The sequence below is a fragment of the Malaya genurostris genome, chromosome 3 (assembly GCF_030247185.1).
Source record: "Malaya genurostris strain Urasoe2022 chromosome 3, Malgen_1.1, whole genome shotgun sequence".
In the NCBI taxonomy this organism is placed as follows: Eukaryota; Metazoa; Arthropoda; class Insecta; order Diptera; family Culicidae; genus Malaya; species Malaya genurostris.
In genome coordinates this window covers 278,469,832-278,497,055 of record NC_080572.1, presented here as the reverse complement: position 1 = coordinate 278,497,055, position 27,224 = coordinate 278,469,832, and the positions used below count along the sequence as shown (strand labels likewise).

The window sequence follows — 27,224 nt, the reverse complement described above, 5'->3', positions numbered from 1 at the left end:
TCCCGGATAGTCCTGGATGGTCCCGTCCCGGTATAGTGCGAACAGACTTTTAAACGAAAACGAAATAAATGACTGGCGGAATTTATACTGTTCTAGAAATAGGCGGGAGAAAACGTTCTGATATCGTTCACCAGTTGATGGATTGTGTGTAATGGAGTCAGATGAATGATATTGTGAGGTGAATAATATTGGTCATTGTGAGTGTAAGTTTAACAAATCTGAACATTTTTGAATTAATCAATGAAAAGATTATGCTGTAGAAGCGCTAAGGTCAAACTAAGAGATTTTCCTTGAATTTTGCTGATTAGATCAATGTTCAAGAGGATTACCATAATGGATTGATACTGACCTTTTTTATGCATTATTCTGTGAAGAATCACACCAAAAAAATTTGAATTTTGCAGGTGACTTAATGCCTCATACGATGTAATTCATAAAGACCTAATTTGTCAAATGACGGAAAATCTCATTTGTAATGACTTAATGTTAGATGAGCTTGAATTTTACTGGTTTCGATTGTAACTTGCATTCGGCTAGCAGGTGCGACTGTATGAATTCAAATGCACCTTTTACCAGTCAAGCAGATGCATGCTTCTGGGGCTCGGTCGATTAACAGACGTACTTGTGATCCAATGATTCTCGGTTCAAGTCGCGACGGTTGCTCTCAGTATTCTCTTTTTTTTTATTTCAATGAAATTCATGTATGGTGTTTTAGACACAATATTAAATGTTCTTCCATAAATTTGCGTGAGCTGTGACGCTCCATTTATGTGCATCTAATAAAATGTAAAATCACAGGGTTTTTTAAAGTGTGTAGCGTATTGGATAAAATTTTCTCACAAATTGAGATTCATTGGATTCTTGTATGATTATGACGTTCCATTTAGTTTGTTTTTAATACGAATACACTTGATAAAAATTCAGTTTGGACAAGAAATAGTTTTTGTTTGAAAAATTTTTGCTCTTGAGACATGTAGGACTCGGTGAGGCTATTTTTCAGCATTTATCTTTCAAAAATTTTACTGCGTGTGCGAAAATCACAAGTACAACACTTTTTTGTGGGACATTTTCGACTAAAACTCTTTGAAAAAAACTGGTTAAAAATGTTTAGCCGTTTTTAAAAGACATTAAAAAAAGAGATGTAATACCCAGGCTTTTACGTCTGTCCTTGGCAGGTAACAATTCGACTATTCCCAAATGAGTGGAAACAGCTGGTCTTTTTCGTTGAACTTTGAACATGGTTTATCTTTTTTGACAGTACAGTTTAACGGTGGGAAAGATATGTAAAGGGTGATTTTTTAAGCGGTGGAGGATTTGATTTTCAAAAAACAATAAATTTGAGAAAATTGATGCAATATTTATTGGAATCGATAGAACGATCAATATAATTTAATGTTTGAAAATGGCCCATGCATCCAATTTTGACACATACACTTTTCAACATATCGGCCGGTATTTCACGAATAAGGCCACCGGTCCATAATTCACACCAAGCAGTGACTTTTTTGGGATGCATAGGTAGCTCTTCCAATGCTTCTGGCTGTGGTTCACTCCAGATCAGGGCTAGCAAATTGAAGCAACGAATATGAACAAAAGGGTTTCACCATCTGTGCTATTCACACACATTCGTATGTCACAGCGCAACACAAGCAAGGAGAGCTGCTTCGTTCGTTCATTAGTTCATGAATATGCCCGCTTGCTGAGACCTATGCTTCATGAGGTTAGCATTTGATGAATGGTTCTCATATTGTAGATGCCTATGAGGAAACTAAATTCATAACTTTTAGTTCCGATGAATATTAATTTAAAGAACATTGTTTTTAGTGTTTCTAGGATACATACACAGTGTAAACTGCCAAGAAACAGATTGATCGTTTTGAAAATGGGCTCTAATGCAAAATTTCTGCTATAAAATGTTTGAAGTATGTTTGAAATGTGATCAAATTTGGTCTTTGAATGCGAACATTATGTTAAAAATGATTTCTGTAAACCTACACTTTAAAAATAAACCGTAAACATTGCCTATATGACTTTGCTTCGCGTCTTGTAGCACGCCGTGAATCAAGGTCTTCTTACTAACGAGAGCGTGGAATTCATTACATTGTCATGGATTGCTTGGTTCATGTGTTAACTGAGACTGAGAGCACAGACAATTTACTTGACACGGGGAATTGGTCTGCTCAGTAGCATATACTCTCACGCATCCAGTTTCTCTCTAATATAGGTCTCTCATTCAGCTATGTCAAGCAAAGTGTTCACAGCAGATGTTTTTTGTTGCTTCGTTCGTTTGAGGATTCACAATACAAGCCCTGCTCCAGATGTGGCAGTTTTGCATGTTGACGTATCCATTCAACCAGAAATGAGCTCCGTCGCTGAACACAATTTTTCGATAAAAAAGTGGAACTTTCTCCAACTTTTCCAGCGCCCATTCATGATTAAATTATAGACCAAACTACGCGTCATGATTAAATTATAGACCAAACTGAACAAGTTTGACAATGACACAAGATACGATTTTCGCGTGATCTGTAAAAAACAGTGTTGCCAAAAAGATAACAGCAAAAAATCACCCTTTATATGATCGCATCAAAACCGTTGTTCGAGTGCAAGAAAGACAAGAAAGCGTAATGAGGTTTTTTCATTGACTAACTCAATATTTGAAATATCTCTCATTTCACAGAAAATTTAGCTGAGGTGCTCCGAACCAAAATCTGCGCTGACACTCGTAAAGGTCAATTACCGCCCAGATGTAAACAACCTGCAAATCGTTGCCTTATATCGAAAGACCCCACGCAATGTGTTTATTGGAAAACCCCGATCGCCTCCCCCGTTCCATAATTGGACTGACCTTTGTCCTTCGAATGGAAATATGTAAACAAGTTCGAGTAAACTGTTTGTCATGTAATTAATTTAGGTGAGTCGCGAGCTTCTCTGAAATTGCCATGACCTTCTGTGGGTGAATAATAAATCATTTTCCTCCGGTGTTCTGATGTCTACGTTCGGCAGAACAACTGTGCCACCCGGAATCTGCAGTAAATGGTAACCCGCTCGAGAAATCAAGGAAATGAGAATCCCGGCGGTTGCAAGGCCATCGGCAAAATGCGCATTAGTTTGCAGTCAGTCAGTATTGGCAATCGCTATCGGTGAAAATCTTTTCTCGCTTTTTCTTGTCGCTGCTCTAAATCCGCATCATTATCAGCTCAGAGTAACAACAAAAAAAAGCGAAAAAGAAGACAAACTTCGGCCCGAGAATAGAATCGGGAAAAGTGATAGAGCTTGGTAACTCCCCCGGGCACCGACACCGACATTGTGTTGCTCCAGAGAGATAGACAGGAAGCAGAAGCAGAAACAGAAAAAAACTGATAAAAGGTGCAGGGAAGTGATGCTGTGAACAAGTGCTCCCTCTCGAAGGACGAAATGCCTTGAGTTCGGAAATTTCCACTAAGCTCTGCATTTTCGTAGATTGTAGGTTCATACGAACGTACGTGCATCTGTGGCAGTCATTTATCTTGCGAGAGTGTGAATGGTAGTGACATCAGTGTCTTGGTTCAAAAGACTCGATTTTAGAATCGATAAAGACTGTCGTCATTCGAGTCGTACTTCATGGATGGGTAAGATTTGTTAGAATTGTTGAGGATTCGTGCTGAAGGTTCTAAACAAATATCTGACAATGCAAATAATGGCTATCTGGTTGCACATTCGACTGCACTAGCAAGTCCTAGTCTCTCCGAGAAGGATGCACTATTTAAGGATCAATTATCTTGTGCCATAATAATTATTTAAATTTCACTATTACAACAACCTTTGAATCGTACGGAAACATTATTTTTCTAAGTACGGTTTCGTGGAAAATATTATTGGCTATTAGCCTCTATTATTTCTTTTCAAACTGCAATATATGTTCGCAAGAAATCGTTTTATGTTTTTTTTTCTCCCTCCCAGAATCAGACGCGAAAACACATCGTGCAGATAGTACAGTGGTAGAGCACAGCACCATTCCATTCTGGACATTCCCCCATCGTCATTGGTGGTATCAGGTTGGCTACGTTGAAACTTCCAGAACCGCAGCTGCAATTATTTACTCATTTTATATTCGGAAATCCTTGGTCAGTTGACTGTGCTTGGGAGTACAGAGCACTCACTACCTGTCGGTACTCGAATACCGCACGGTACATGTGCAAAGCAACATCAAACTATTGCAGTGAGAAAAAAAAACAAAACAGAAAAAAACAGAATGTCATGTACGGTATGACCTAAAAGCTCACCACTGTATGCGTTGTTATACGGTTCGAAAAGCACAGTTAGGTACTAGTGCAAGTGGGATTTCGGCTTGCGGTGGAGAAAACAAGGAAAAAAACAGCACTCTAGGCGGTAATTATTTTCTCAGCGGTTTCACTTTTTGGTTTTAACCATGCTGTAGCCCAGTATTCATCCGATCGGCTGGGAATGTCATCATTTTGAGCACGGTGCTGATTTTGAACAACTTTATAACAGATAAATTGGCAAGTCACTTCGAAGGTTTCGAAATTCAGGAGTTTTTCTTGCATGTTTATCCAATTAAATTTATCAGTCCGAATAATGGTAAAAAACTTTTCTGCGAAAAAAATATAATTTAAAAATAGTTTTCCTCTGGACACCCAGTTTTTTTTTTATCATGAAAACAAACTAAAGGCTACATGACTATATTTTCATTACCAGATGTTTGATGTTCATCGTTTTTTTTTGTCATATGAAGTTCCAATTACCACACCGCATGTGTTAAAGGACTTAAATGACTGATTCACAGCTTGACGCTTCGGTGTCGGTTTGATATTACACACATTGTGCGGTTATGATCTGACAAGTCATCCAAACTAAAAGGGGTTATGTGTGACCGAAATGTTTTTTTAGCACTGTGATTTTACCGGAGGTTTCTCAAGTCTGATGGAATATTATGCAACTGAATGTCCTGTCATATTTGTAACGGTTGTAATAAATTTAAGTATCACAATTATGCTATGTGCCAAAAACGAAAATAAATTGTTAATACGATTGAGATGCACGAGGTTTACATTTACGAGATATCTAACGGAATAAAATCTATTTCTGTTGTCACGATTAGAATAACCACCTTGCCAGGTTACGCCCAGTCTCCTGGAGGGCCTGGAGGTCAATATCCGGTTCTCCAGGCGAACACAAAATTACCAGGGTGATTTTTTTTAATACTGGATGTGCCATTTAAAGCGGAAGCATTTGATTCTGAACAAAATATCAGGTGTACAACTTTGCTTCCGCCGTTTTTTTCCAAAGTTAAAAGCTTCATTGCGAAAAAGTGCTTACAGATGTATTATTCAAAGTATTCTCCGTCGCTAGCGACAACTTTCTCCCATCTTTCCGGCAATTTTCGGATCCCGGCTCGAAAAAAGGAGTCCTCTTTTGACGCTATCCTTGAAGCAATCCATTTTTCCAACTCTTCGAAGGATTGAAAATGTTGATCTGTCAGGCCGTGTGCCATCGAACGGAATAGGTGGAAGTCAGAAGGGGCGACATCTGGGAAATACGGCAGGAGCGGGCAAACTTCCCATTTCAGCGTTTCCAGGTACTTTTTGACCACTTTTGCGACGTGAGGCCGAGGATTGTCGTGTTAAAGGATGACTTTGTCATGTCGCTCTTGATATTGTGGCCGCTTTTCTTTTAGCGCGCGACTAAGGCGCAACAGTTGCGTTCGGTAGCGATCTCCTGTGATGGTTTCACCCGGTTTTAAGAGCTCGTAGTAAATCACACCGAGCTGATCCCACCAAAATACAAATCAACATCTTAGCGCCGTGAATATTCGGTTTTGCCTTCGACGAAGTAGCATGCTCGGGCTTTCCCCATGATTTTCTGCGCTTAGGATTATCGTATCGAACCACCGGTTACGATTCGATGTAAAAACCCCTTACGATTTTGTCTTTGAAGCAGTAATCACATACAAATAGACGGCGCTCGATGTCCCTCGGTTTCAACTCGTACGGCACCCAGTTTCCTTCTTTCGGAATCATGCCAGGGCCTTGAGACGTTTTGAAATGGCTTGCTGACTCACTCCCAACGATTCGGCAAGCTCTTCTTGGGCTTGGCACGAATCTTCATCAAGCAATGCTTCTACTTGTTCATCTTTGAAGGTTTTTCTCTTTCACCACCATGTTTGTCTTCGACATCGAAATTACCATTTTTAAAACGTTGAAACCACACGTTTTTTTACTCAGAGCAGCATCACCGAAAGTTTCTGAAAGCATTCGATGCGCTTCAGCTGCATTTTTTTCGAATTGTAACAGAAAAGTAAAACAAGCAAATGGCGAGAATTTGGGTACATAAACAGACATTTTCGAGCGTGAATAATACGAAAATAAGAACAACTATCACTGAAACGGCGATGACAATTCGTTAGGCACTGTACACACTCACTTTAAAGGAATTATCATCTATGTATTTTGCAAAGTTGTACACCTGATATGTGAAAAATTCATTTCTATTTATTACCATTTCGATTAAAATTTGTTTTGGTTCAAGGAGATATTTTACAGTTATTTATTGAAAACTAGTCCCCCCCCTCTGTTAATGACACCTGCTACGCTTCCTACACTATAAATTTATGACTATTTCTGAAGAGCAAGAAATACCTGTGCCAAGTTTTATAGCAATTCGGGCAGCAGTTCCGGAGCAATGCCGTTACAAACATTACACTCTCTTTTTTAAAGGCACTTACTACACCCTCCCCAACGTTGTGCAAAAAGTATCTATGGTCTTCAAAAAGTATTCGATTTCAAAGTTAAAGAAACTTGTTACGCTCCCTCCCCTCATAAAAACATACTTGTAACCATCCTTGAAGAGCAAGAAGTACAGGTGCCAAGTTTGATAACAATCCGTTAAGTAGTTTTGGAGTTATGTCATTACAAACATTACACCCCTCTTTTTAAAGGCACTTGCACATCCAAAAAATATCGATTTTCGTCAAGTTATATGAATTTTTTCAAGACCTCTCCTATTTAATGACACTTGCTACGCTCCTTGTCCTATAAAAATACGCTTTTGACTATCTCTGAAGAGCACTTGCTACATCCACCCCCATATAATCATATCTAATATATGCAAAATGTTTCTATGGTCTTCGAAAAGTATCGATTCTCGTCAAATTAGACAAATTTTTTCATAACCAGGGGGGTTAAGGACACTTACTACGTTCCCTCTTCCATAAAAATAACCTTATGACTATTTCTGAAATAAGCAATAAGTATCTGTACCAAGTTTGGTGGCAATCCGTTCAGCAGTTCCGGAGTTATACCGTTTTAATCATTACACCCCCCTTTTTAAAGGCACTTGCTACATCCACCCTCCATATAGTCATATCTAAGGTATGCAAAATGCTTCTATGGTCTTGAAAACGTAAAGATACTTGTCAAGTTATATGAATATTTCCAGGACCTCCCCCTGTTAATGACAGTTGCTACGCTCCCTCCCTTATAAAAATATCTCTCTCTAAAATACAAGAAGTGTCTGTGCCAAGTTTGGTAGCAATCCGTTCAGTAGTTCCAGAGTTATGGCGCTACAAACATACAAACTTACATCCATTTTTCTATATTTTGGCCACTTTTGGCCTTGAGTACAAAATGCAGCCATTCAAACCATTTTCACGAACAATGGACATCACAAAAGTTGGCCTTGTTTGAGGTCAAGGATATTTGCAAAGAACATATCTCGCCTGCAGGACAAGGACAAGGATATTTGCAAAGAACATATTCCGCCTGCAGACGATCGCAGACGAGTAATTCAACCACGGTATGAAAGTTCTTTTGAAGTAGTTTAATATGTGAGTAATCTCATCTGCACCTTTCTGCGCCTTTTGATGATAGATAAGTTGGAATTTAAAAAAAAATCATGAATATTGGCTCTATTTCATCAACCAGAAATGATAGCAGCATAGTATGTATGAGAAAGTTTTGTGGTTTTTAATGATGAAAAACTTTGTATGACATGAAAAACTCATAAAAATTGAAAATATTTGTTTTTACCTTTTTTTATAAATATAAAAAATAGGTATAGAATTCGCTCAAACTTTAGAAAAAAGGCCGAGTGTCATACACCAATCGATTCAGCTCGACAAACTGAGCAAATGTACGTGTGAATATTTTTGGCCCGAAGAGACGAATGACCTTAAGGTTCAAGCCTTTAAAAAAAAACAAACTGAGTGGATAATTTCAGCGAGATAACCGGAATACGAATAACAATGGCTCGCTGAAACTTAAACTATGTCCTCATAAAGCCCGACATCATCAGGTCAAAAGTGGGTTATATAAAACATGTAACGGGTGATTTTTTAAGAGCTTGAGAACTTTTTTAAACAATAAAACGCATAAAATTTGCAAAATCTCATCGGTTCTTTATTTTAAACGTTAGACTGGTACATGACATTTACTTTTTGAAGATAATTTCATTTAAATGTTGACCGCGGCTGCGTCTTAGGTGGTCCATTCGGAAAGTCCAATTTTGGGCAACTTTTTCGAGCATTTCGGCCGGAATAGCCCGAATTTCTTCGGAAATGTTGTCTTCCAAAACTGGAATAGTTACTGGCTTATTTCTGTAGACTTTAGACTTGACGTAGCCCCACAAAAAATAGTCTAAAGGCGTCAAATCGCATGATCTTGGTGGCCAACTTACCGGTCCATTTCTTGAGATGAATTGTTCTCCGAAGTTTTCCCTCAAAATGGCCATAGAATCGCGAGCTGTGTGGCATGTAGCGCCATCTTGTTGAAACCACATGTCAACCAAGTTCAGTTCTTCCATTTTTGGCAACAAAAAGTTTGTTAGCATCGAACGATAGCGATCGCCATTCACTGTAACGTTGCGTCCAACAGCATCTTTGAAAAAATACGGTCCAATGATTCCACCAGCGTACAAACCACACCAAACAGTGCATTTTTCGGGATGCATGGGCAGTTCTTGAACGGCTTCTGGTTGCTCTTCACTCCAAATGCGGCAATTTTGCTTATTTACGTAGCCATTCAACCAGAAATGAGCCTCATCGCTGAACAAAATTTGTCGATAAAAAAGCGGACTTTCCGAATGGACCACCTAAGACGCAGCCGCGTTCAACATTTAAATGAAATTATCTTCAAAAAGTAAATGTCATGTACCAATCTAACGTTTAAAATAAAGAACCGATGAGATTTTGCAAATTTTATGCGTTTTATTGTTTAAAAAAGTTCTCAAGCTCTTAAAAAATCACCCTGTATAATAATAATAATAATAAGTTCAATATCAACTTTGATAGCACATAACGAAATTATAAGAAATATTAGAAATAGTTCCTTACAATAACGCATGCGCTATCCAATAAGGGTTGTTTCACAAATCAATGGGAATATATTGTGAAGAATATTATTCCTTGTATCTAAAACCTAGAATCGTGACCTCTTCCATTAAAATAATTTTGTTAATGCTTCAATTACTGTATTTTTATTGTCATCGCAATCGGCTGTGTCTTATATACAACCATGTAATTGTTTTAATAGCCTAATGCGATTAAGATGATCACTTGCATCCATCAGCATCTCATGCATTAAAACTCGAAGCACGCAACGTAGTTTCCAATTTTAGTCTAATACGTTAATGAAGATAATGCGTCTGGGTTCAATTATAGTGTTGCTTAAGTGAAATTAAATTTTACCTCTGTATAGGGCACCAGGTTTCGTTAGTCTTAATTTTCGAATTATACAGATTTTTAATACTTAGCATCCCTGCCCCGGCTTCATTTAAAGACAGGTTGAAAGATTTTATCGTTGATTCGAAACGATACCCATACTAGTAGAAAGATGTGTTACACAGCAACACTTTCATTTTCGCATTCCGTGTGAACGTTGCCCGTCGTAACTGAATGTGTTAGTGACGGCACAATCTTTTCTCAACTTCCAATTCGATGCTTTTGGTAAGAAAATATAGAATATATAGATGATATGTGGCACTGAAAAATGCCTTGAAATGCCATGACCGACTGGGTCTGCATTTAGGCGGAACTGAGAACGCTTCACGTGTACACTCGATAAACTCGTCCGAAATTTGACTCGGAATTTATTGTGATTTTAAATTGGATTCCAAACAACATGAAACCCTCGATTACAGGCGGAATCAGTAGGCACTTTTGGAAACTGTTAAATCGCTGTTAAAAAGTGTTGTCCCAATGCAGTTCCTTCACACCATTCTGTTGCTAGCTTCATTCCAGAAAGCGTGATGTTTTCGGTGTTGCTCTCCGGTATGTCTTGCTTCGACAACCGTTGCACAGCAAATAATTAGAAAAACTTGAATGTTCATTTTTTATACCGATACAGTTGTACAGCAGTAGATATTTTGTTCTCTTCCTTAGACCGCGTTTTGATTGGCTGGTGCTGGCATGGGTCAAATCAGACAGGTGTTTCAATAGTGTTCCAAAGGGTGAATTTTGAAAAGGTTCCCCCTTAGTAAAGTAAAAACAGATTTGTACAGAGTGGAGGAAACCCCCATTAATTACTACGGCATTACTTCCGTAGGATGTTTCCAAAGCGCCTACTTCGTGATGACCCGGTACTTTTAAATTAACCTCATACATAACATTTTTCGAGTGATGCCACGAGTCGCCCAGACCATTGTGTGACCGTGGAATTGGAAGTAGATAGTTCTGGAAGTATTCCTTTATGTATACGTGCCTGTTGATCGTACCGGTTAGCACAAATAAAGAGCTTCACTTTCCACATGTGCAAATTGCTTGCCAAATCATGATTTTTTCAAAAACTTTGACATCTGCTTTCTAACGTCTTCTGGAACATCAAATTTATGATGAACAGTGAATAACAGAAGTCTCGGAAGTCTGCTTTCACTTACGTTTTGTCATTCATCATAGGACAATATAGTTGTGTCAACATCTATGTGTAGAGCTTCCATGCACGTGATTTTGCCACCGTATTCTGCCGTTTATTGCGTTTCTGTATCTTACGAACTCTTGTATATATGTAGTCTTTCACGTTTTTTCGATTCCAGTTTTGGGAGTTGGACTTTCTGCACAACTTTGTCGAAGCTACTTAGACCCTATGTTGACCCTGAGCTAACATTGTTATCCTACTTTTAGGGGAATTTATCACATGAATATTTTTTTTTCAAAAAATGACGCCTATCATTTTGAGCAACTTTGCTTCAGATACTGAGCCTCTAGAACCACGTTTTATTAACGTGTTATCAATTAAGAGCGTAAAATTGTGCTTTTAATCCACTGTGAGAGAGATCGGGATATTGAGGGCGCGTGCGCAAAATTAGGTTACGCTACTGCTGTTCTGCCGACTATTATTTACATAACGTAAACATTAACCATTGAACTGGTTTCACTCAAAATTCTAATTGGAAATACCCCTATGGGTAGAAAATTACAACAATTTAAAAGCGATGCAAGTTCAGTTTTTGCAATGACTGCGTGGAAACTTGAATCAAATACCTAACAGAATAGAAAAGATGATTTTTTTGGAAAAAGATACGCTCAGAGGCAGGACTCGAACCTGCGTTCTTATACATTCCGTGCATACGCGCTATCACTTCGCCACTCTGAACCTTGTGTTAGACACAGCTCTAAAACACGGTTAAACATGGTAGAACGTACATCGAACATGGTCTACGTCCTGGCCGTCACCCGACCGGTACCATACATCCAGACATCTTCTCTGTCCATCAAACAACAGTCTTCTCGCTTTATACCTATTCTTCCGCTCAAGCACTGAGTAGGAGAGTGTATTTATAATCGCTTGTCACCTTCTATACTTCGAGTCCTGCCTCTGGGCGTATCTTTTTCCCGGAAGTTATATTCTCTGTGACAAATAACTATAACATTATGTTTCCATTGTTGATGAAGGTCACAACTCTATAATACACTAAAGCTTCAATTTACGCGAACTTAATTTACGCAAATTGAGGTTCGTGATTTTTACGTGTTTTACTTGAAATAACGTGATTTTCGCGTAAAGAAAGTTTTTGTATGATGTAGGAATTTTTTTTATGCTTATACAAAACAATCTAACACGCTTGAGTGAATTGAATTTGATGAAATGTCCTTTACGGAATTGTTTGGTTTCATAGAATTTACACGGAACTACCCGCGATCCCATTTCAACCAGAATATTAGTGGATTTTCTGAATTCGATTGGTTAAAATTTGGTACAATCAATCGATTGTTGTTTTAACTAGACTGTCATTTTTGTTTCTCGATTAGCAGAAACGATGGTTGAAACAACAGTTTGAAAAAAATATGCTGTCAATTAGTGAGGACACATACCTTTCAATTTCAACAAATATTTTAGTTGAAATAACTGGTGTTGTTATTGAAACAAAATTCTGTTAGTTGAAAAATAAATCGGTTTTATTTGTTTTAGACATTGCAAATAGTTGAATCAACTTGAACAATGTTATTGATTTGCGAAAATAATCAAAATATACTTACTGATACACGTCATGATCTATTTGAAATAAGTTCGGTATGTTGAGATTCATGAAATAAATATCGTTGTTAAAATATAAACAGTATTATATATATTGACATGTAATATCATTAGGGTTGGGATAACCACCGATCACTGCTGATTTTAAGTGATCTTAACCAAGGAATAAATTATCATTACGAAATCAGAACTGATCTAATCTCTAAGTGATTTTGATTTTTGTATGATTATGATCATGTCAAGTCGAGATCAGTAAAGATCTAAATTCTTATTAAATTTACCTAAAATGAGTATTGAAAGATGATGCCTTCAAACGGTTGAACTAAAGTTATGCACTGATAATTTTAGTCAATTTATATGAGCTTGGGTGCATCAACCGCGGGGAATTAGAATTTTGCGACGGCAGTTCAAACGCGCCATTCAATCGCAGTGCGTTCTGTGTGTTCGAAACCCTTCGCTCCTGTTACTTTTATAAATTAAATTCATGTCAAAAAGCTTTTTATTGCTAATGGATGAACATCATCATCGGTATCAAACAGCTGGAAGTAAAACAGTCTGCTGGAAGTATATCAATGATCGAATTTGAAGCATAAAATTTTTGCGCATACCTGAAAGATTACGAGATGATCATTCATTAACATTTTCTAATTTGTCACCAAATCTTTTTCATCTTAAACAAGGTTAACTTTATCACAACACCGCTGTTAGATAAACACTTGTTATGGAATCATAAATTTCTCAAATCAAATGAACACAATTTATTTATTTATTTATTTACTTTAATATATGCAAATCAAAAACCATATTGGTTGAATCAAAACGAAATTAGTTAAATCAACTATCGCAAAAATCAAAAACTGAGATATCGCAATTTTATGATCGAAGGGTTCTCCGTGTAGTTAAAGTCGCGGGCATCCAAAAATTATCTGCAAAAACGAAATTAATATATGAACGCGTGACTGGTGACTTTTGCATAACTTTTAAGTGCGATATGTGCTTGTAGTGCTATATTCAGCAAATTGACATATTGTGGTAATGTCTGTGGAAGTTCTTGTCCATCCAAAACCTCCTTGGAATATAGGCCTTGAGGTCTACCGACGAAACCGATGACATTAGTGAGTTTCTCTTTTGTGGTCCATATTCGTGGTATCACATTAAATTAATTGGAACATTGTGATGAGTTATGAGGTCCAAAAACTACTTCGAGTATAGGCCTTACGATCTACCAGCGTAACCAAGTGAACTATCAAGATATTTAGATTCACTGAAGTCCTTGAATGACTGAAAATATTCCTGAAACAGATCAGAATAGAGAAGTAAGCAATATGTAGCTCCATAACTATGAGCAGCATTGAAAAATTATACATAAGCTGCGGATTGCTCGTGCAGATTATAAAGACCTGTTTTCGCTGAAGTTCTTGGACTACTGAGAGCGTATCTGGAACAGCTATAAAGAGACAAGTAAGCGATGTGTAGCTCTCAAAATCCGTTGTAGTTATTGCTGTGGCCCTAAGGACAATATTCCAAGTAGTTCTTGTATCTAGGAGAATCTTTTACGGATTTTAGTAGTTTAAGAATATCCTCAAATGGTTTTGTGTATGAACGGAATCTGATTTTTTGTGTTATTTACATTAAAATCGAATGGAATTGAAAAAATATTTTTCCGTGAAATGTTTTATTTAATTTTCTCGAAATTTAATAAATGCATCTTCTACTTTGCGCGTGAATTAAGGGTTCAGTGTAATGCTAAACATGAATATCATCACGCTTCGTAAAAAATGACGATGTGGTGCTAAAACAAAAGTACGGACTGTTCAGCAGCCTTTCGCAAATGCTCAATTGCACAACATTAGGTTGATTTTCCGTGCTCAACTGATGGAAACACAAATTACTTGGCCATTCTCTGTCATTAAACATAGGAGCAAAGATAATGAACTCATTAAAGTGTTCTACGCTGTTTCTCACCGCGATCTACCGGGATTCACTGTTTTGCCCTAGTTTTATTCTGATACGTACGAAGAGGTGTGGTAAATGTTTCTTTTCTACGACAAGCACCGCGAAATCACCGGTGTTAATTCATGTTCTGTACTGTTTTGTGTATGAAGGAGCGGTGATAAGTTAGAAAAAAAAATAAACGGAAATATTCTCCCAATTATTGTTCACTGTAAATCTTGTTCTGTCTTTTTATTCGTCTCTGTCTCTGTGTGTGTTCATCTCCCATCACTATCATTATTGTGCGCGTTGTGCTTTTTTCATCGGTGTCTCTTTCTTATTCATACCCAACCAGCAAATGGTGCTTCACTTGTGTAAATAGATTTCCCAGCATTCGGGTCTTCACAACGCACTGCGGCCTGGTACGTAAATGCTGTAAATGATGCCTGTTTTCTTCCTGCTGCGCTCTGTGCCTCCACTACTATCTAGCAAGTCTAGCTGATCATCGTGATCACCTTACTGTCGTCCTCGCAGTTCATTATCATCGTTGTCATCATCATCATCATCGCCGTCATCCGCTCTCGCCATTCTGGTTCGCTGTTGATTTTGGTGTTTCCCATCCTATGTTGGCTGGTTGATTGTTGACGTCTGTAACCAGAAAGTGTGTGGTGTGGTGTGTAGGCACTTATCGAGCCATTAATTAAATTTTCCTTTCCTTTTTTTCTTTTTTTTCTCTTAATTTTCTCTCTTCCTTTGCAGAAAAAAATCTTGATTGCCGTGTGCGTTGCGATAACACTGGTCGTTTTAATAGTCTTACTAGCAGTTTACTTGTCATAAATCATCGGACGAACAATTCTCACCATCCCTTTCGAAGCAACAACTGCTGTCTTATCGGGCTCGGCTAGTGCCGGAGAAGGGGTTGAAGTCACGCGCACAATTTTCTTTCGTTTTCTCATGTAGTACCTCTCCCCTAGTGAATGTAGCCGGGCGAGTATTTCAAATCTTCGAGGTTTTTTTTCGAACGAGTAAATAAATCAATCAATCGGGACGCTTGAACTGATATCAAAAAGAGTATAGGGATAAGATATAAAAAATTATACTTAAATACACATCACTGATTGAATGATTACCACTAACTTCATTCTTATTTGTTACACTGTAAATAGTATGAAAGTGACGCTATCAGATATTGAAGGGGATTAGTAGTATAACTAGTTAGATGATAGTAAAGACATTCCTCACCGTAAGTTGGTCTAGTCAGCCTCAAAGATACAGTCACAAAGGCTCCAGTAGGGTTTTACTTGTGTTCAGAAGTAGTTCAGATACTGGTCAATCAACCGTGTCGTGTTGGTTGGCAAAAGTCGATCAAAATTTCGAAAATCGTTAATCCATCGCTGCGAGAATATATATAGGTGTGCTATTAAAAGTATTACTGGATGTATTAACTGTATCAAATGGGCTTTCAATCAAGTATAGATTAAAATGTTTTTTTTTTTATTTTTATTATTCAACACATGTTTTTCTTTATTTTTCGAAAAGATTTTATCGATAAACAATTTTTTATGAGAATGAAAATAACTCTTAACTTTCAGACTTATTTCTATTCCTTACTCGTATGACTATCAGTGAAGACTGCACTCGAAAAAAAATGCAACAGAAAAAAATTGATCACCAAAAATTCATGTTCGGCCCCCATCATCATGTTATTTTCTATTGGGCGAAGTTCTGACGAGTTTGAAGGACACACAAAAACAAAATCGTTGGATTCGTATGACTCCATCATCGGTTTCAGGGAAACCTTTGTGGAATCGGAAGAAGGGCATTCAGAACTTTGTGTTGTTTTATTTTGGAAGCATTCTTCTTTATGTATTAGATCGTTGATGGTTCCGATCGTGTTAGGTACAATTTACTGAATTAGCCGCACTAACAGACCGCTTGCCGCACCAAGTATTTTTTGGTAAAGGCATGTGAAATCGGCACCCTTAGAAAATTCATATTGTTATACCATATTTTAAAGACCTTGGACTGGAGACATTTTTTTCCAAGTTTTCAACCCTTTAACTACCATATTGACGGGTATTGACGAGTGGTTCTGTTGATTTGATTTTTAAAGCAACCATTCCACCAACAGACTTGAAAAAAAACAGGAATGTTTTAGGTATTGTCGAGAAAATCTAGAAAGTCTTTTTTTCAATTTTTTATAAGATGCATTACTTGTATAAAAAATTTTTTTTTATATTACAATTAACTATGCGTTTCCATTTAGGCTCTATTAGAAGGAAACGCATGGTGCTTAGTTCTGGTAGTTATGTACCATGCGTTTCCTTCTAATATAACTTCAATGGAGTTTCATGGTTAAATGTTATATTTTTTGGGAAAACTTAAACATTGTGGTTTCCGGCTCGGCATCATTATCTGTTGGATGAACCAGACGAACTAGTTAACCTTTTTGTCCTCTAAAGATCCGAATTGGGCTTATCCCTCGGCTTCTTTGCGGTCGCAGGGTTGCATTTCTATAATTTTGCTCTGCGGGAAATGGACGAATTGCCGCTAGACAGATTTTGAAGAAATTTTGCACATGTAAACATTACACTCTAAACAAATTCATCTCAAAATTTCTTCAATTCTTACCCATGCAATAAAATGATATACACAAAAGATGGGGTTCAGGGCCGCTTTTACAAAGGACCAGTGGGGTCTCGTGCCCCGGGGTCCACGGTTTTAGGGGGTCTTTGACGGAACTCACCGAGAAAAAAAAGATCATTCATTTAGCATCTTGCCCCCGGGCCCATAAATTTGTAAAAGCATTGCTGATGGGGTTGCACTTTTGTCGAGAACAGTCTTTATTCTGTTTACGCATGTTCCTGAATAATGTTTTCCGGTCAAGTGTTATCTTCGTTATCGATGGCAAAGTCATAGAAAAGTTGAAGGAAAGAAATGTCTTTTATTTGTATATTCTTTGGGGCTATAGGGTTTTCAAGGAATATCAATAAGCCGGATTTCGGAACGACTCCAAACATTGTTTCCCGGGATCTGCTCTTCAAATCCATTCCGAAAGTACCCATATTATAAGGATTTCAAAGGAATATCAATAGACCGGAAGTCGCCTTCGTGGATTTCGGATCCACCTCAAACAACGTTGTCCGATACCTACTCTATCAAATCCAGTCTGAAAATATATTTACATTCCAAAAATATTCCATGATTTGAAATTCGAATCGCATGCACCATATTATTCAGATTTAGAACCTAGTGATTATTTTCTGTTCTCAGATTTAAAAAAGAACCTTGCTAAAAATAGACTTGCATCGGAAAATACGGTCATCGATGAGACTGGTGTAAAAATGTTGGAACGCCGTTGGAGCAAGTACATTGATAAATCAAATCGGAATTTGGAGAAAAAATTCATTTTTTCTTTGCCAAACCGGAGACTTTTTTACCGACGTGGTAAATGTTTTTCTGCAGAAGACGTGACCAAGTTTCTATCATACAATTTCAAAACCTTATTCGGTAATTAAAATATAAAATCAAATTGTTTACGATTAACTTAATCTTCTTTGAAAAAATATCGCGTCAAAGAAATTGACCGCACAAATTATGTTCGTCGTATGAGAAAAAAAGCGGGTTGGTAATGTCACAGACACAGCTGGAGGACGTAAATACGAATAAAATTTACATGCTTCTTTCACATTTCCAATGATCGAATATCGTTCATATTGGTTGATAGATTGTGTGAATTTTCCAACTTTTACTGCTTCGAGTTCCAACATTTAGATTTGGAGTTCAGATCTAAAATTTAGTTCCAGAGCACAACCTGAGCGTTTAAGGTTTTGTACCACGCAAATAGGTTCTGAGAGTTTCACGCTTTATATCTGCTTTGTTCTCACTGATGTTGGCGGGAGAATCTCACCTCGACGTCCAGTTCCATCTGAAGCACTAGAAGAACTGAATGATTTTCGATCAAAGTTTACCTTTTATTCTCGTCCAGTAGAACATCGGAACTTATATGTGCCTGACTACCTCAAAACAGTCGTCCGGGTGCGAGAAAGGCAAGCAAGCTCATTATTTCCAAAAGTTTTAGAAAACTATATAGGGTAACGACTTCAGTAGTCATCTTATATACGAAAACCATTAGTTAGAGTGAGATCTGCTGTTCGATTGATTGGCCTTATGGGCCGGTTAGGGTCTAACACTTTTGTAAAATGGCTTATTTTTTCATAAATATTTTGTCAAATTTTCAAGTGTATCGGAACAAAGTTTTGGGCTATTTTATCTTTTCTTATCCCTTACTACATATTAGATCCATATTGAAAATCGACAAGCTGAGGAAAAGATGAATACATATTTCGGGAATAATTCGCTTTTTCCGCCACTGCGATGACTGATCCGTTATACTATTGAATCACATACATGGATTAAATTAGAAACTTTTCTTCTGCAATGAAATATTGCATTTTTGTCATTCAGTTATACTGCCCATACTCGCATATCAGTCCCATATCGATTTTCGCCAGCATTGAGTTAATTTGAGGAATGCAATCTATTCTCAATATACTCTCAGAAATTGCAATAAAAGTGGAGGGTTTGTTCAGTAAAATGTGAAAAAATATCAACTCATGTCTGTCCCATATGCAAAGTACCCGCATATCAGTTCCATTCAGTGCAAATTTCAATAATTTCATTTGTTGCAATACCGATATTTCATATAATAATACCATGATTTAGCATTAGGTATCACAATAAATCAAAAAATTCGGAAATAAAATTTCAATCGTCTTTTTCCCGACATGCCGATTTTCCATATGGAACTGATATGCAAGTATGGGCAGTATATGAAATTGGTTACACAACAAAATGGGACTCATATGGAAGTATTTTTGTTAACGAACAAAAAGATCCCACCTTAGCATGCTGTGCTTCTCTCGCACGTGGCAAAATTTCATGTTTAATTTTCCATTCGTGTGAAATTTTTAATCGTTTGATGCCATTAACAACTAAACGCTCGTGTAGGGATTTTCAACGAATTTTTTTTTTTTTAATTCATAACTCTTGATTCAGTTGATCAGTTTTGATGCGTCCAGTGTAAAAAAAAAAGATTTTCTTCTAGTTCATGCTGACTTATACGGAACCGCAGCGGTCCAGTTTAGATCGCGTTGGAGTATGTCTGTTGTTGATAGTAGTTGATCAAACAGCTCTAAGTGGAAAGTACTTTAAATTGACATCAAAATCTCGAAAATATGCAGATCAGATAACAAATACTAAACTGGAATTCCCAAATTAGTTTTGAAAGTCTTCTGACATTTCGAGAAGTCCTGAGATGAAATGCCATGTCAAATTTCAAGCACAATCCTGTTGGACCACAATCCGGATTTACCGGAATTGGACATTGTATTTTATGAGTTCTAGTAAGTCCTTCACATTTTATACAATTTCTGAATTAGTCACATACTTATATAAAATTTTATGTACCAAATACTTCTAACGGTAAAACAGACATACCCCAACGCGATCTGGAATAACTCCGGTATTTTTGGACCGGTGCGGTTCCATATGAGTCAGCATGGACTAGAAGAAAATCCGATTTTATTGACACTGGACGCATCAAAGTTGGTCAATTGTATCGAGGGTTATGATTTTTTGTAAAAATAAATTCGATGAAAATCACTAACCGAGCGTTTAGATGTTGAGTTAGGTCTTGATACAATCTACGGAAGACAGCTCAAAGAGTGACTTTGTAGGTTTCAATGCTACCAACACCCGAGAAAATATTCTGAAATCTCTCGTTGAGCACAGTATGTTCGAGATAATTCCAATTTGAATATATGCCTGCATCTGATGTTGGTCAAAAAAGAGCTCAATCTTTCCCCAAAATTGCTTCTTCGGACGATGAAATTGCGAGTATAAACGAGCACAATTCGTTTAATTCTGAAGGAAGCTATTTTGGCGAGGAACTGAGAAATGGGGACGGCTATAGCGCGTTGGGTAAAGACGATGCTTTTCACGCAACCCGCCTGGGTTCGATTCCCATTCCCGCCGCACATAGAGTCAGAAGGTTTTTCTAGCCCGAAGAGGCGAATGATCTTAAGGTTAATACCTCTATAAACGGAACAAGAGGAACTGAGATCAAAACGCAAAATATTCAAGAAGAATTGTCGTACCGGCTATTTTCAAAGATCGATTCAAAGATAGTTTATCTTACGTTATCCAAATTTTTGCATTCATTGCCAGCGCTAAATATTGGTACAGTGACCAGAAAAAAAATTAATGCAACCTGTAAATTTTTTAGTTACCAAAACGTGATTTTTAATGCGTGAGTTAGATATGCGATTACTTTCCAGATGAGACAGACCCGACTTGATAACTTTCTCAATTTTTTCTGAATTACATTCTGAATTTTTTGTACATATGCGAAAGATCATGGAGAGAAATGTAATACGCAAAGCGAGACACGTGGTTATACGCGACCTACTGACCTTAGCTCTTAAGGTCTGAGGATAGAGGGCCACGTGTTGAGTTTTAAATCGACCACGTGGCTCGCTCAATTAGAATGGAATGTTTGTGTGTTTGGCAGCCTTGTCGAGCCAATTTTATTTCTCTCTCCTTTTTCAGAATGCAGGGTTGTTACGGTCGCGCGGATTTCGCGGTTTTCGCGGATTTCGCGATTTTTGCGGATTTCGCGCTGTTTCTGCTCAGATTTTGATACGATGGCGCGGATTGCGCGCGAATTTCAAAAACATTGTTTTACATTTGTGAATCATTTGTTAAAAAAAAGTTCAGTTTTATGAAACCCCAAAACATTAAAGGTGGACGAAGGTTTCAGCAACGGGTTGGGTTAGCCGTGACAACCTTGATAAAGTTTACGAGGAGGTAAATAGTTCCTTCAGTGGACAAAACTTCGTTTTTATACTCTCCGATCTCCAGTTGGGCAAGAAAAGAAACGAAGAAGAAAAGGTTAAAACGTTTATCTAATGCTGGACCCGACAGGATTCCATCCGTGATGATAAATTGTTCTAATAGTTTGATAGTTCCACTACACACTTGGAAAAATTTTCATCTTAACAGATGTACATAAAAGGAGCGTCGCGATTTACTAACATTCACAATTCATAGCATGTGAAGATAAGTCATATCGTTAACTTCACAGTTAATTTAGCTGAAGATTACATCGATACAGACGCTAAATTTATGTTTATATGTAAGTAGATGTAATATTATGGCGTCACCGAAGAAATTACGGCATGCATGAATTTACGTCAAGCGTAAATTTCATTTTTTCTAAGAGTGTATTTAACATTTTCAATTGCTCTTTGCGTTCAGGAACTTCTCGTGAAATATGGAAGAAATCCTATGTGTTTCCAGTTTACAAAAGTATCCAACTACCGTGCTGCTTTGTGCGCTGTATCGAAGTTTTTTGGAATTATAGTTCTGGATTTTATAACACTTAGTTGCTCTGACTACATATCTGAAACTCAGCATGGACTCATGCCAAAGCATTCGACTTCCACAAATTTATTAACCTACACTTCCTTCATCATACGTTCTTTACAAGCACGGCTACAAGAAGATTCTATAAATACTTAGGTCTTTTTTTACGCGGGGGAATCAGAATGAAGAATTTTTTGTTTGATCCGAATGGAAGAATTTTTTGTTCGATACCAAATGTCTTAGAAATGCATGAAACATCCAGATCTGTTGCAATCTCAAATTTTTGTTTAAACCGATTTAGGAACTTGGAAAAAATTGACATTTTCGAAATCGATCATTTTTTTAAGCCAATTGTCTTAGAAATGCATGAAAAGTCGAGATCTGGTGCAAGCTGAATTACATCGAAAATAGTGTCATAGAGTTGACTAAAAAAAATCGAGATAACGCCAGATCTCGACGTTTCATGCATTTCTAAGACAAAACAAGAAAACCGCGTTACTTCGGAAATCCGCTTAAAAACCGTGTAACTTCGGAAATCTGCGTAAAAAAGCTTCGTATATAACCGGATTAAAAAACGCTTAAAATAGACCTCAGTGTACACCGATTTTGCTGTTACGTTCGACAAAATCAATCAGCCCAAAACGATCTTCAAGTTAAGTAGACTGGGATTTAACGGACAATTTTTTAATTGGCTTCGATCATATCTAACTGGTCGTGAAATGAGACTGAAAATAGGAGACTGTACAACCTCACCATTTGCTGTTACCTCTGAAGTTATTCGAGGAAGTCACCTTGGTCCGTTTATATTTTTATTGTATCTCAACGATCCAAATTTTTCTGTCAAGTGTTCTAGTGACTCAGAGTTCCTATAAGAATAGTTGGATAATTTAACTAATTGGTGTAACATCTACAATATGGTTTTGAATGCCACTAAATGCTCCGTAATCTCTTTTAGGCGCAAAAAGACTGTATTCAAGTTCGACTATAATATTTCACAAATTGCTCTCGAACGCGCATCCTCTGTTAAGGACCTGGGTGTTCTTCTGGATTCCAAGTTAAATTTTGAAGAGCACATAGAAGTTACTATCTCCGAGACCTCGAAGCTATTAAGATTTTTTCCGCGTTACTAAAGAATTCTTTGATGTACACTGCTTGAAGGCTCTATATTGCGCTTTAGTTAGCTCAACTCTCGAATATGCTGCTGTCATCTGGTCACCTTATTACCAAAACGATTTCCAACGCTTTGGCAGACCTACTTCAGTCGCGTGTCGATTGCTCCGAGCTATTACAATTGTTACAGTTAGACATTCGACGTTGTAATCTTCGATCCTATTTTTTCTTCGGGTTCCCTATGCTAGAACTAATTATGGATATAATGAGTCCATTACTAGGATGTGCCGCATATTTAACAAATGTTTAAATTCTTTCGGCTTTTATTTATCACGTAATGTTATCAAGAAATCGTTCCACATGTTATTGTCTCATTAGATTTCGTTTCTATAGAAGCACTAGATTTAGGGAAATGTATAATTTGTATAATTGTAATCTGTTGATGCAAAAGATGAAGAGGTTTTATGCCTAGCAAGTTTGACTGAAACTAACTCCAGTGGGCTTTTCCCTGGTCCAAATAGAAAAATTAATGATGAAGATGAAAAGAAAGACATTCAGAGTAAAATCCGACAAAAAGAAAAGGTGCTGTCTCAGGAAACCAAAACTAAATACTAGGTGATAAATCATTGAAACTGAAATTATAAAGATTAAATCAGATCATCCTGATGTGGTCTACCTTCAAATTCTTCTTTGCCGAGCAGGAAGATCTTGAAACAAGAAAAAGATGTCCTCGCTGAAATCTGGTCAACTTCTTTGAAAAAAAAAAAAACTTATGCAGAGTTTTAGATTATATTCAAGAGGATTTTCACGTTCTGCGGAAATTAACAACTGTATAATTTTTATGGTGTAAACGCTTCCCTCGAATATCGCGCGTTTTAGTTTACAACTTCGCGCGTTTTTGTTTTCGACTTCGCGCGGATCTCGCGCGTTTTGATTTCGAAATTTTCTGTAACAACCCTGAGAATGCTATCAGGAAACCAAAGCGAAAAAAAATGGTGGATGCATTATCTCTGACTTTGTTTCACAGAAAAATACAAGACTTTTTTTTTATCGCGATAACATATATGTTTTTATGTACTAATCGCATCTAAACTAAATTATCTAGGCTATGTCACGGTAGATTTATGATACAAGCCTTCAAAGCCGAGATATTCGATGAACAAGTAGAGGTATGCATTTCCGAGCGTTCCAATTTTCAGCTGTTCTTCAGTCAGAAAAAAATACAACACGACCGCTAAACTCAATGAATCATTCTGAAAATTTCACAGAATATTCTCAACTAAATTTGGAAGACATTGTCTGGTGGGTTTTTATATATTCTGCACCGTTTCCAAGAAAATTTAATTTGAAACGGGAAAATAGCAAAAAACCTACCACTTTACGGTACTGTCCTCAGCCCTTAAGGGTAAGATGGAAATAGGTGCTTTCGCTTCGAGTTTTCGCGTCGCGTGTTATGCTTCTTAGGTTGATGTCAGAGTAAGCGCGGAAGGCGGGCCGAAGCGAAGCGATTCAATGCGATGTACTGTTTTCGCATCGTATTCACTGTGACAGGTTTGATTTGATTGAATGAAACAATCTCGTACGCGCGTCTTGACGCTTCGCGTTGCGCACTCACTCTGACTGCACCCTTAGGGTGAAGCCAGAGTGGGAGCGACAAGTGCGCCAAACGATGCGATGCGTAGCGCGAAAATTTTCCAATACGACATAGTAGCCATAGTAAAAGCAACTAGAAGCGATGCTCAAAAGCACCAGAGGTAAACAAAAATTGACAATTTCATTCGTTGTTAAAGTTCCAAAAGAATGGATCCGGACGAAGAGCTTTTTTATGTCGGACATCTATTTCTTCGGAAATCATAAAGAGTTCGGAATTCATCCCATTAATCGAAACAGAAGAAAGTTCGGCGAATATCACCATCTGTATAAAGAATTGTTCAATTGATTGATTCTTAAAAATTTTCTTGACTATACTAACCAGTAGTTCCTAATATTTCCCTAACTTCTTTGCAACACTTCTTCACAGGAACCTGATTCCGGTAATTACGATATTGTTGATCCCAGAGTGCATTTCGTTTAAAAATAGTACCGATTAGCGCTTCAACATCAATCGAATTATCTTGTTCAGTCATAACAAAAATCAATTCAATTTAGCACGTGGTGCTTGGTCGCTTGTCGCTCGTCTCTACGCAACGTATCGTGTTTACTGTGGCATGCATGTTTATGTTTGTTAAGTGGATGAAATTCGGTCGTGCTTCGCCGTGCGGTCCTTTAATATTCACATCGCTTCGCGTCGCTTGTCGCTCCCACTCTGGCTTCACTCTTAGGTTGCTGTCAGAGTGAAAGCGTAACGCGAAGCGCCTAGGTACGCGTGCGAGTAAATTACATTTGATCAAAGCAAACCTGTCAGAGTGAAAGCGAAGCGATAACAGTACATTGCATTGAATCGCTTCGATTCGCATCGCGTTCCGCGCTCACTCTGGCATCAACCTTAGGGTGAAACCAGAGAGAAAGCGAACGCGACGCGAAGCGAAGTGATGCGAAACTTGACAGATTGCACGGAGTCGCGCGGCAGAGCTCCGTCCATTCAAGTTCAGCAGAAAAATGACATGCATGTCAGAGTGAGTGCGATGCGATCGGTCAGTAGTCGCTTCGCCGCTCATCGAGTTCACTCTGACATACTTTGTAATTTTTCTTCTGAACTTGAGTGGACGGAGCTCTACCGCGCGACTTCGTGCGATCTGTCAAGTTTCGCTTCGCGTCGCTTTCTCCCTGGCTTCACCCTTAGACCCATAACAAAGATATTGTAACCGATTTTACAACTATTCGTTGGTTGAAAGTCGACTATTCGGCAAAATAAAATTGCGACTCTACTAATGACATGACAAATGGCACAAAAGCCCAAACTAAAAAAGGCCGGACTGCTAGTTGGGTTGCTTCCGTATTCCACGGAATAGCGAGCAAAAACAGGGAATTAACTTTGTCCTACTAGAGCTGAACGACTACTCAACTTTCTTTTTTTTCTTTTTCTAAAATAGCTCTCCTGCGAAATGTTAAGAGGTAGTAAAAACCTTTTTATAAAACACGAGCAAAAATTTCGCATACCAGTATGAGACAAAATGGAAGAGATTCTTGATATGGGCAATTTTGAAACGGAAAGAACCTCTTCGTGAAGTTCGTCTGCGATTTAAACGGTCCTTCTGTACGGACAAGGACATTCTAGAGCGATGTTACCACTTTTGATTAAGTTGAAAATTTTTCCAGGTCGTGACATACCATGAAATGCCATCGTTTAACATAATTTCTACCGTATTCTAATTTTGGGATGTTTTCGTGAAACTCATACCAATCAAAGAGCATACTTACCTATTTGTTTCCCCACAACAGCACGTACTAATCTATGGCCAGTTTTTCAAAATGGGTGCTTGTTTCTTGTATCATTTCTATCATCCAACTGTTTTCGACCGTGGTGGAATGCTACTGGGTCGGATATCTTAGTATGGATTGTGGATACCAGTGCCCAGAATTCGTGTTGTTTTTTATGCGTTCCGTATGGCGCCTTTTCACCAGTACCAAGCTACGATGAAAGATTGAGAAACTAGTTGTGTTGAGTGTGACTGTGGTAATGAAAAGCAGAATATCGTTCTTGATGCATGAGCAGTAGATTTAAGAGAATTTTAGATCAGTAGCATTGCTATTTGCATGATTTCAAAATATGATAGTAGATTTTTTCAAAAAAAGTTACAAATCATGGATTACTGAAGTTTTTTTTAATTAATAAGTAGACTAGATAGATACCACTTAATTTCGCTTATTGGCACTCATTCCCATCTTCCTCACATAGACCAAAAAAAAAATAAACAACAGAACATTGCCTAACAAAAGTGTTTTCAAACACTCGAATACTCACAAAAAAAACAATAGAACATCCGAAAGGACCAAACTAATACCCATAGGCTGTAGCTTCGTTAATATTCTCTTTCATCGAGTTCATAGGGACTATAGTCGTTTCTTGGAAGTAATATTAGACAAACCTTCTTTACTCTATACTGACACCAGTTAAAGGCACGCCCGCGTTCCATCTTTCTCGTACCCCACGTTCAATGATTTGTGCATGATTTTGTTTGTTTTCTAATCTATTTACAACGATAATATCGGTATGTTTTTTTTTTACTAAATGATGATTTCTCTGATCACTTGCAGTATATTTGTTTACTTTGGAATTGTTGCACGTTGTGACATTTTCATGAAAATTCTGATTGGATTTTGATCGATTTTTTCTCTTAATAATAATAA

General features: G+C 37.6%; 1 protein-coding gene across 13 annotated transcripts in view; it reads left to right on the top strand.

Annotated features, from left to right (window-relative positions):
- LOC131434424 (syntaxin-1A) overlaps positions 1 to 27,224 on the top strand; it is a 160,184-nt gene that overhangs the window by 114,552 nt on the left and 18,408 nt on the right. For 2 of the 13 annotated variants that reach the window (XM_058601119.1, XM_058601118.1), the window contains exon 9: positions 15,159 to 25,956. The exons of the other annotated variants lie outside the window; for them this stretch is intronic. In XM_058601119.1, coding sequence (XP_058457102.1) covers positions 15,159 to 15,236 — 78 coding nt within the window. In that variant the 3' untranslated portion in view covers positions 15,237 to 25,956. Of the gene's footprint in view, positions 1 to 15,158; positions 25,957 to 27,224 lie in introns of those variants that run through there. 13 annotated transcript variants of the gene reach the window in all.